The sequence below is a fragment of the Phocoena sinus genome, chromosome 6 (assembly GCF_008692025.1).
Source record: "Phocoena sinus isolate mPhoSin1 chromosome 6, mPhoSin1.pri, whole genome shotgun sequence".
Taxonomy (NCBI): Eukaryota; Metazoa; Chordata; class Mammalia; order Artiodactyla; family Phocoenidae; genus Phocoena; species Phocoena sinus.
In genome coordinates this window covers 23,041,742-23,053,962 of record NC_045768.1, presented here as the reverse complement: position 1 = coordinate 23,053,962, position 12,221 = coordinate 23,041,742, and the positions used below count along the sequence as shown (strand labels likewise).

Below are 12,221 nucleotides of genomic sequence, written 5' to 3'. Positions count from 1 at the left end.
TGAGCTCTGGGAATAGCAATAAGAACTGTTGAGGAAGGTTTTCCGACCAGGACACAAGAGCCCCAACCTACAGAGGGGTTAACAGAAGACTCACGTCAGTTGGTTCCACTGAGTGTACGGAGTTTGGTCAGAGGAGATCCCGCCATCTATAAATGATGACTTATTAGGGAAAGAGACTGGAACTGATCCAGATTGTGACAGTCTAAATTAGGGGTAAAAGCTAAGGGACTCGGGGGAGGGGGAATGGGGAAGGGAAGTTTAATGGGTCTGGGGTCTCCTTTGGGAGTGATGAAAATGTTCTGGAATTGTGATAGAGGTGACGGTTGAATGACATTGCGATTGTACTAAATACCACTGAATTGTATACTTTTAAAAATAAATTGATTTATTTTATTTATTTATTTTTGGCTGTGTTGGGTCTTTGTTGCTGTGCACGGGCTTCCTCTAGTTGCGGCGAGTGGGGGCTACTCTTCTTTGCGGTGCGCGGGCTTCTCAATGAGGTGGCTTCTCTTGTTGCGGAGCACAGGCTCTAGGCGCGCAGGCTTCAGTAGTTGTGGCACATGGGATCAGTAGTGGTGGCTTGCGGGCTCTAGAGCACAGGCTCAGTAGTTGTGGCGCATGGGCTTAGTTGATCTGCGGCATGTGGGATCTTCCCAGACCAGGGATCGAACCCGTGTCCCCTGCATTGGCAGGCGGATTCTTAACCATTGCGCCACCAGGGAAGTCCCTGAATTGTACACTTTAAAATGGTTCACTTTATGCTATGTGAATTTCATGTTGGCTGCCTGGGTGGGAATCTCGGCTACACCACTTACTGTCTTAAATGGTAAGACTTACTGGGTAAGTTCTTAGCCTCCCTGGCTTCAGTTTTCTCATGTATAAAATGTACTTAATAAGAATGGTACCTCATATAGTAGCTAAACAGGATTAAACACATGAGACGGGCTCAGCCAGCACACATGAGTGGTCAGAAAGTATGAGTTTCTGTTATTGGAGTTGCTGCTGAAAGCTGTGAGGTCTAAAGATCTATAAATAAAACTAAGATTTGAGTCGCTCACCTAAAATAATTTTCTTGTCATGACCAATAGTGGTTATCTAGACTTCTGAGACACTAAGCATGTAACAATAAGAAAATGTAGCTTTCATCACAATATCCCTTTACAGTTGTAAAATGACTCTATCCATGTCATTTGACCCAATAGGCACCAAATATTTTTGATTACAGGGAGAAGTCTTACCACACATACGCCCTCTCAGCATGGAGCCTGGTCTGCAGAAGAGGAAAGCCTTTTCGGTTTCTAAGGAATTGCTGTCAGCTACAAGCATTTCAGATGCAAGATGAAAGGAATACATGGGCTCCTTAGTAAGGGTCCTTTTCAGTCGATTTGTGATAGTTTCCAATGTCTTAATGAGTCGTTGCTGATTTTCCAATTCAAGGGTATCATTTCTTTCATCAGGTAAGGGCACACTAGCTGAGATAAAAACGAAACAAGAGAAAACATAACACACACACATGGTGTTGCAGGAAGCCATTTGTACTGAGCTTTCACCAAAGAGAAAAAGCATATTAAAAATCTTCCAGGAAAAATAAACTGAAACTTAAACACCACTTACTGAGCAACTAGTACCTGGAGAATATTAAGAACAACACGATTTGTTTTAATCTTTCTCTCCTATGATGGATCTACATCACCCTTTTCTGGAGTTCTTCATGATCACATATTAAATTCCTGCAAACTCTCTCTTTTTAAAAACACACCGTAGTTCATCATGCCAAGATGAGCACAAAGCAGGGGGCTTGTTGCTATGGGAACTATAAAATACATCTGTGATATTAAGAAAAAAATGACAAAACTTGGTTGATTGTGCTTGCCCTGATTTTCAGTTCCAGGGTCATTTCCTAATAATGATAACAAATAGAAAATTTGAAAAACAGGTCTCCAACCAAGAATTTCTCACTATATTAACCTTTTCAAATAGAGAGTCTATCCTTACCTGTGATGTTAAAAATTAACTTAATTTTGTGGTCAGATAATGGGGCACTTCTTTTAATCCGTGAAGATCTGGCTCTGCCAGCGCCCGTGGGTGTTTCTCGCACAGTGTCCAGGAAGTCATCATAAGAGTAATCCAGCCTGTTAGCTGCACCCCAGCCGACAGGTCCTGGACAGTTGGGGCAGAGAGACAAAAGATGTTACAGTTGTACCTTTATCAGCGTTTAGGTTCTAATGTTAGTCCACAAATCAAACTGTCCTTGATCATTGCTTAAATTGCCCATAATATACCATATACAAGGTTTCGTCTGTAATATCATATTGTAGCTTTAGGCGCTTTACATTAAGTTTAGATTACCAATGAATTCCATTAAAAGTATAAAGCAAAGTCTCTGTAGAGCTATACAGGCATTTAAAACATTCTATCCTTGACCTGATAATAAATTACCTTAACTTTAGAGGAAATGGGAGGAGGTACAGATTTTAATCAATTCCTATTTCCCTTCAGGGTTTGCTCCATTCTTGCTTTTTTATATCAGTGTTATAAACTTAATGCATGTAAACAGATTTCCTTTTGTGAAGATTGTTCAAGTATCTGCATATCTGCATTATATTTCAAAGGTGGGGGTAGTTTCTGAGGGCAGCATGTAAGTTAAATGATTGCATAGTTAGGAAACTATGCTGGATGCAGCACGGCTGCACTGATTCTTTAGATGCCCTCCATATCACTGTGATCAACCACAAGGATTCAGACTGTGGCTTCTCATATACGTTGTACAATCTTAGTCAAGCTCCTTCCATCTCTCTGAATCTCAGTTTCTTTGTGTCTAAACTGAGATAACTGTGCTTACCTCATAGGTTTGTCTGTGGAATAACTGAGCTGATTTATGCAAACTGGCTCATATTTGACTCATTCTAAAACCTCAGTGATAGTAAATGATATTAATATTGGTCTAGCCATACTGTTGTTGTTGCTTAGTTAGGTGCGTTAAACATCAAATTCTATTTATACAGACTTGTCCACTTGAGTAAGTTGGTTTTTGAGGGTGTTTTTTTTTTTTTTTTTTTTTTTTTCTTAATTCATGTTTTGGGCCATTAAAAAGAACTGGGATCAATATTTTTGTTTTTCACTTAAACATTTGTCCCACAAGTGTCATGTAGCCATTATGTTGATAGAAAAAAAAAACAGATTAGCAAAGAGAAAAATATAAGAGATTACTTATAATTCCATCACATGGAAATAACTACCGTAACATTTTAGGCAAGAATTTTTTCTATGAATATATAAACACACACATACACATTTATGCATAGATACATATATATATATATAGCTAGAATAAAAATAAACACACTGCACTTTTAATAAAATGAGATCATACTATATGTATATTATTTGGTAATCATTTTTCAAATTTTTTCAAAAATATATTATAATATTTCTGTGTCAAATGGTTTCATAATATTCTCTTCTATAGCTATACTACAAACTAAGCAGGTTTCTATCTTCAGACTTTTAGGTTATTTCAAAATTTTAGAACATCCTTGTACATACACTATTTCATAAAGTATAAGACACCATCAATGAGAAGACACATCCCAATTTCAGAGATGCCCAAATGAAAAGTGTACATCTTAGAATTTATAAAATGTGGTACATGTTTGTACATTAGCATGAGTTTTATCTTGAGAAATATCCTTAGAAGTGGAATTTCTGGGTCTGAGCATTTTTAATCCTTTAGATACATATCGTCAAATGCCCTTCAATGTCTCCTCTACACACAATATATGAATATGATTTTTTTCCCCTGACACCCTTGCCAACTCTGGGTGTTATGATTCTTATTCAAATTTGTTAATCTGACAGGTCAAAAATGGCATCTCATTTTAGTTTTCATTTGAATCACATGATTATTATAAGATCAAACAATTTTAATATATTTATTGGCCCTTTATTTTCCATACATTATGACTTGCCAAGGTGTTATAACCATTACGCTGATCTTGTGACTCTGTTGTGAGGACACTCAAGGAGGAACGGCTGTCTCTTAGGATCACTTGTACCACGTGCCATCTGGATCCTTCTAGAATGACAAACATCACCCATCTCAAAGCCTCATGATGACAACTGACTCCCTCTGTGTGTATCCCTGCACCCCTGCAACCTACCTCAACAGTCTGGGGGTTGAGGGAAACCTGGGTCATGTGTGACAGAGGAGGCATTGTTATTCTAGATGTGCCACTGCCAGCTCCCCTGCAAATGCCACCTTGTGTTTTTCTATCTAAAACTTTAATGTCAAATATGTTCACTGAGAAGTTGTACATAATAGTTAAAATTGGAAAACAACTTAAGCCTACCAATAGGAAATTGTTTATATAAATTATGGCAAACTGACTCATAAAATAATATGTAGATATTAAAATTGTATTGAAGTATAATATTTATGACGTAAAAATGTCCTGAATAAAATCTTACCTAAAAATTCACGTTTACAAAATAGTATGGGTCAGCATACATATGCATGTACAGTTACATATTCATTAATATATTAACAGAATTATTTCTGGGATTGCAGGTTATCTCAATATCGTTCTTTAGCATTTTTCAAATTTTTGCAATAAACATGTATGCACAAATAACTTTTTTTTTTTTTTTACAAATAACATTTTAAAATTTAAAAATCTAAAGCGACATTCAACATCACTCAGTGCTGAATCACTAAAAACACGACTAGTGTCAGAAACAAAAAGGATGTCTGCTGTCAAGTGAATTAAAACTGTCTCAAATAACCTTCTAAGCACTTTATTTATACTTGTACTTCCTCATTTAATCCTTACAATGGCTCTATGTGTTCAGTACTCTTATATACCCAATTTACAGGTGAGAAAATGGAGGCACAGAGTGGTTTGAGAACTTGGGCTCAAGACCACACACCTAGTTGGTGGGGAAGCCAGGATTCAGACCTTACTAGTTGCTTGTAGAGTTCATGTGCTTTAAACACAACACTATTTTGTTATCACTATTATATTTTAAAACACTACTCTGCAAGTTCGGGACAGTTTTATAAGAATGAAATAAAAATAATTACTGGAAAGGACAATTTTGCTAATTGAGAGACACAACTGAAATCTAGAAATCTGAAGACAGTAAGCTAAATGGTCAGTTGGACCAGCCAAAAAAAATCACATAGCACACTTTGGAGTAGCTTTAATGAAAGTTATATGTCAATGATATCTCAAAAAAAAAAAAAAGAAAAGAAAAAAGTGTTCAGACTCCACATAAAGAAAACATCAGAATTCCACTTGAAGGTATATTAGACTTGAATAAATGGCTTACTTGCAATTTAAGTTAAATGCCATATAAAAATTGTTGTTAGTACTTTATAGTTATTACTATTCTCTTCTAAGATCTCATATGAACATTTGAATTTTACAATCATAATGTGACTTAGTTTTCTTAGTTTTTATCATCCTGAGGCATTTTGGCTAATATTTTGAAAGAATTTATTTGATACCCCAAATGTAATATATTTATAAAGATCATTAAGCACAGTATCAAGTTATCCAGTCATCCTAAAATACTTGATGAATAAACGAATGAAAGATCATTTTTCCAGTTTGCCCCACTCTTCTGGAATGATTTTCTTAGTCTGCAGATCAGTTTTGCCAACTACCCACACTAAATAATTTCATTACCAATTGCAAAGCCATTTTCATACTCATAATTATATTCGAGGCAGTATTTTTTGGTCAGGTCCTCCAGTCTGCAGTCAATGTCATCAGCGTCACTACAAAATGATGGGACCTGCAAATAAAAAATGAAGAGGACAAAATGTACTTCACATCTGGGTGTGCCTTGGATAAGCCCTTTGCTCCTCTGGCCTTCACCTCTCCATCAGCAGGAGGGAAGGGAGGGCCCTAGAGCTCTGTCTGCCCTTAAAAAGGCTCCTGACCCTCCTCCATGCCCTCCCCTACCTCCTCTAAGTGCCTGTGGACCACCAGGATTAGCCTCATGCCTTTTCTTTCGGTTTATATCACTTACCACAAGAAAACCAGGACTCTTGGGATATCTCTTGTCTCTTAACTTTCACCCCATTTGGCTTTTTTAAAATTGAAGTGCAGTTGATTTACAACATTTTATTAATGGCTCTTTAGATCCTTTTCTCTGACCCTATCTCCCACCCTTCTCCAAGTCCTCAAAATCTTCCTCGATGCCCTCTGAAACACAGTCAGTAATCAGCCAATCTCCTATTATTATTATTATTATTATTATTTTTAACCTCCTCTCCTTATGTTCTCTTCATTTTTGCTCTCAATGAAACCTGACTTCCTAGTTTTCTTAGGTGGTGGGCATGGAGGAAGTGTCCTCCTCACTCTTTATTGCTGTTTCCAGATCATGCTCCCATGAACCTCCTTGAAGCCTCACAGTTTTGAAGCTCCTGCAATCAACTATACCACACACTGACCCTCCTTGTGGCCATCACCTACAGCCCTCCCCCACTCTGAGTCACCCTCTCATTCCGAGAGCGCTTGGTAACCGTCCTTGTTACAGCCCTCGGTGATTTCTGCATCCACCCAGCTGATCCTTCTATCACCTTGGAGTCTCACTTCCTCTTCCTCTTCTGTCTTCCAGCTCTACTTTTTTTTTTTTTTAAAGAAGATGTTGCGGGTAGGAGTTTATTAATTAATTAATTTATTTTTGCTGTGTTGGGTCTTCGTTTCTCTGCGAGGGCTATCTCTAGTTGTGGCAAGCGGGGGCCACTCTTCATCGCGGTGCGCGGGCCTCTCACTATTGCGGCCTCTCTTGTTGCGGAGCGCAGGCTCAGTAGTTGTGGCCCATGGGCCTAGTTGCTCCACGGCATGTGGGATCCTCCCAGACCAGGGCTCGAACCTGTGTCCCCTGCATTAGCAGGCAGATTCTCAACCACTGCACCACCAGGGAAGCCCCCAGCTCTACTTTGTCACTTGACATACATGAGACATACACTTGAGGGTATGTCTCATGATCATACCCTCAGACCTCGTTGTTACCAGTAACTGCACCTTCTCCTACTCCCAAGAATCCAACAATTCTTTGACTTCATCAGAATCTATAATCCACTGATGCTACCCACCTCCTCACTGTCTCTCAGCTCCTGATGTCTTCACTTCCTTATTTGCCCATCTTGGATCCCATGGTCTACCACCATGAATTACTCCCGTGCATGCACCCTCCTCAATATGTTTGCCTGGAGGACCTTTAACCCTGGTTAAATTCATTGCTCTGCTTTCTCCACATTTGTGCCCACATGCTCAACTATAGCTTAGGAGAAAACACAACGCTGCTTACTGCCAAGCCTACTACATTTCCCTAGAATATTCATTTATGCTCTCCTAGAAAATTATTTTATACCATGTTCTGTTTTCTCAAACCTCCAGCAACTCCTCCCCATCCATACTCCAGGCTGATCATTCCGCATCTTTTTTCACAGATCAAATAGTCACAAAAGATCCTTCCTTCACACACTTACATCACCATGTGGACTCACTCCTGTATCTATGCTCCTGTACACTCCGCCTCCTTGATGCCTCGCTTTCTCTCACACTCTGTATCAAATCTACTACTACTACTACATCTACCTTCAGAATCTATCCAAAATCTAAGCCACTCAACTCTGTTACGGATACAAATATATATATATATATATATATATATATATATATATATATATATATATGTCATCATTTCCTGCCTTTAAGACATTCAATACAGTTAAATGCATCGTTTTGCTTTCTTGGAATCACTGAAAGAGTCCTAAACGAAAACACATGAAAAAGAAAATCCTTTAAATGTTCAATGATCTCCTCATCATAAAAGAAATACAGTCTACAATGGCATTTTTGTCATACTTTAAATAACAAAGCAGACATTCTCAAACCACATGGACCCTAAGCTTCCCTTTCTGACTTGGAGTGTTTTAAAAAATTCAAAGTGCTTTAACACAGATTTACATATAATTCACTCCAGAAGTCCAAAATCCTATGAATAATTCTAAATATGAGGAGCAAGTTTGGGTCACAAAGAAGAAGGGAATCATCGGGACAAAGAATTTTTGTTGCAGGTGACCCAGAGAGGTTACAAAAAACTCAACAGCGAGCGTCCTTTCAAATATGGCAAACAACACAGGAATGCTACTGACATACCATTTTCCCCAAGGTGGTCTCAAATGTTTCAGAAAACTTCTTCAACAGATCCGTGTCATCACAACGAGTTGCTTTGTACAGCATCTCAAAGGACTTGAACCCATGATTTGCAAAACGTTTTACTGGAAAATGTTGGAAAAAACAGCTCCAGTTGGTTAGTGTTTTCAAAACAACGATTTAATTTTCTGTGGAATAACTGTGACTTGGTATTTTAATCCTGACATGATTTTTGGGATTGTTATAAAAACAAAAGATGACAGTTAAGGAACGTTTCCAGGCATTAATTGATCATAATAAACCCTGAGCCAAGCAGCTCTGTACCCAGTTACCCGGTGATAAATTTGCTTTGATATATTATTCTTTACCTTCCAATCATATAAAAAAAGGAGCATTTAAGAGAAAAAGAGATATAAAAATTCTCCTCATTATATTCCTGGGAATCTTTGAAAAATACTAGCTGCATCAAAGATATTATAATTTATATTTATGTAAACTTATATGTTTATATTATATTTGCAACCAATAGACATTGAAAAATTTCTGAATATTATGTGAAATTCTATTTCTTGAAAGTGTAATTTCACAAAGATAAATTTTTCCTTGGATCCGAAGCTTAGAATTTAGACTCAGCAAGATGTCTCAGAATATTCAGAGACTATGTCTCCTAATAGCATCAGCATTAAAATCCTATTGTCTAGGGTTTCCCTGGTGGCGCAGCGGTTGAGAGTCCGCCTGCTGATGCAGGGGACGCGGGTTTGTGCCCCGGTCCGGGAAGATCCCACATGCCGCGGAGCGGCTGGGCCCATGAGCCATGGCCTCTGAGCCTGGGCATCCGGAGCCTGTGCTCCACAACAGGAGAGGCCACAACAGTGAGAGGCCTGCATACCGCAAAAAAAAAAACAAAACAACAAATCCTACCGTCTAAATCTTTGATAGAGGTGAGTGATACCACTTTTATTTGCTTCCCAAAGTTGGGGAAAAAAATAGCTCAAGTAAGTGGGCTTTACTGTTTTTCTAAGACACTGGCATTTAAACTTCACCTACAGTACTAGATCAAAGATTCACTCCAGAAAATATTATTTACACTAGACAAAGATATTGGGTTATTTTTATAATAATATATAAGATTACAGAATAGCTCCAAATCTAAATCGCTTCTAAAGAGAATGTGACTGATCTCTCACTGCATCACATATACTGGCTCTTACTTTAAACATAAGCTCTTCTAAAGACTGTAAGACTATACTTTATAAGTTGAAGTTTACAAGTCAAGAATGACACGCCGACAAGTCTCTTCGGATAATTCTGGTAAATGAAAATGAGAGCGCCAAGATGCTTTTGCCATAAACTGAATCTTATCCTATAGCAATCTGATATATAGCAAGACTCTGGGGGGCTAATATCTTAAGTCAACGGACAAGCATTTCTCTTCTCTGCAAACACTTCAAATTCACGGCACCGTTTTCCACTCACCAAACCGAATCCCTATATTAAAGCAATTTTTCCCTTCAATGTTTAGAAATTTATACACCTAGGCAGACAAATACATATTCACACATACGAAAGGAGTCCAGAAAATAATTAGAACTTACTAGCGCAGTCTGGCCATTCAGTGGAATACGGTGGCTTCCAGATACCATCTTCATAAGCACAATAGTACTTGTCAGTAGAGCCTTCTGTGAAATCATAGCCCTCTAGGCAACTTAATGTGCAGTTAACTCCAGCACTATCTTGACTACATAGAAAATCCCCATTTACAGGTGTAAACGGAACTTCACAGGGGGAACCTGCGTAAAAAAAACTGTATTACTCATATACAGTGGTATAAGAAATACAAATTAAAATCCAGGAGTCTAAGCTGAATTTTGAAAAGGATTCCTCCCGTCCACCACTACTCCTAGAAAAACTCTCACAGTACATCCTTAGTGTGGGATTGTTGCAAAGTCTGCTTTTTGATTCCTAGGTGGGTTCAGTCAAAAAACTGTACCTATGTGTAATTATGGGTAATTAATTACCTCTGTGTAACTGTGCATATTTTATGAAAAGATAAAGTACTTCTGATTTGCGAGTTATTTTTGGCATTCCTTTAAGAAAAATGAAAACCAGGTAACATTACATAGGAAATAACATTTTCTGAATCTGTCTCCTCAAGCATTCAAAATAGGATCATGACAACAATACTTTACAACTTTGGAGAAAATGTTAATAAGTCGTTAATTAAAGACTACCCCAGAAGAAAATATTTCTATTTACCATGAAGTGAAGGAATAATAGTCAGAAATCTCAGTAAAACCTGTCAGTATTCTAACTTTAAACACCTACTGCTCATGGACTATTTTCTTTCACAAAATAGAACTTAATAGCGATTACATATATCAAGTTCAACTAGATTTTTGGAGGCTTATGCAGAGTATACCTTTTATGATAATGTGGATGTCACATGTTCTGTTATTGCCTGAGGGGTCAGTGGCTGTGTACCGCACTACCGTCTCCCCGTGAGGGAAAAGGTCTCCTGGTGTATGACTTCTGGTGATGGCCAACACAGCCCCTAGAAAGGAAAGAAGCGGAAAGAAGGAATCCAACTTGAGGGTTATTGTGTGCGGTCACTTTATTTGATTTGAATTTTCATTTTCTGTTTATACAAACCAGCTGGGCATTCTATTTGTACTGATTTGGCCGCTAGTAGAAAATAAAGGATATAGTTTTACGCTATAACACAGAAATTGTTGACTCAAAAACCTATTGAATTAAGGCATTCTTACTAAATAAATTATCTTCCTTGAATAGGTCAGTCTCTGTGAATACTGGAAATTTAATTAAGTAATCTATTTAACTTGCATTCTTATTGTTTCCGGGGTTTTGGTCAAAGTTTTAAAGTGAACTTCAGCTATATTAGCCCATTTTTTTCTGTTTTCCCATGAATTTTTATAACTTGTTTGACAAATGTTTAAGAACTGAGTATGAAAACATAGAACTGCGTTAGATTTACCAATAGGATGCATAGTTTATGTCTTTAGGGCAATGGAAGCTTAGAGACTCGATGAATTTATTAGAACACTTTCAAATAAAACACCTTGTACACGTTTAATAATGTCCACTGAATATTGAATGAAAGGAAACGCCATGAATAGGTAAGATTAATAATGTTAAATTATGTATACTTATCCTAGCATTAAAACATATTACCTTATATAATTATTCATTCTATTTCGATGTAATTTGCTTTGCATTTCTCTTCTACCTTTTTAAAAGCTTTTTAAAATAAAGTATAATTTGGCGGTAACACACTGAGAACACAATCTCTGCGTTCTCACCTGAGTTGTCCGAGAACTGAGGCTCATCCCAGGTGGCAGCGTGCCCCTTCTCGGAGACCTGGACTGGAGGTGGGGATCTGCACCAGTCTATGCTAGGTGGTTCTACATCTAAAGAACATGAAATCAGAGAATGAAGTCACAACTGATGTTCACAACTGGTGAGGAAGGCTGCAAGAGAGAACCAGAGTCTACTTGTGCTGGCAGAGAACCTTGACCTTGTTAGACATAAGGCTGGCCCTGGGGCCCCTTTGATGATGAGGTATGCTTCATCCCTGACCTCAACATCAAAAGAAAAAGCTGATTCTTGCTATACTTCCCTCTGCCTGTTGAAGAAGGAATACCAGATTGCTAAAATCACCATGAGCATAGCAGTATGAAAGGCAAATTCAGGATACGGTGAGCATTTAATTTGTGAGTTTCGCCACTGGTAGTTGAGCTGACCCACCTAGAAGTGTAGAAAACCTTCCCAGATAATTGGAAGGCGTGAAATGACCAAAGCAGTCATTTCACTGGGATCATTCCCACGATCCTCCTCTTAACGGAAGGGCTGATAGATGCTAAATGGAAGGACCAATGGGCAGAGATCCGAGTCATGCTGTAGAATACGTAAGATGTAAGTGAGGATGTTGTATTGTTGGAAGGCCAGGAGGTTATGTCCATAGATGGGACACTGGAGTCTAAGATTCCTAAGGCTGATAAATTCCAGGGAAAGACAAAGAACAGGGTGTGGACA

General features: G+C 38.2%; 1 protein-coding gene across 1 annotated transcript in view; it reads right to left on the bottom strand.

Moving 5' to 3' along the window:
* The window catches only part of SVEP1 (sushi, von Willebrand factor type A, EGF and pentraxin domain containing 1), a 183,517-nt gene that overhangs the window by 82,744 nt on the left and 88,552 nt on the right, over nucleotides 1-12,221 (bottom strand). Inside the window, 7 exon segments of the mRNA XM_032636134.1 lie at nucleotides 1,239-1,472; nucleotides 1,996-2,160; nucleotides 5,688-5,796; nucleotides 8,175-8,296; nucleotides 9,767-9,961; nucleotides 10,591-10,722; nucleotides 11,489-11,596. Of these exon segments, the coding sequence (XP_032492025.1) occupies nucleotides 1,239-1,472; nucleotides 1,996-2,160; nucleotides 5,688-5,796; nucleotides 8,175-8,296; nucleotides 9,767-9,961; nucleotides 10,591-10,722; nucleotides 11,489-11,596 (1,065 nt within the window).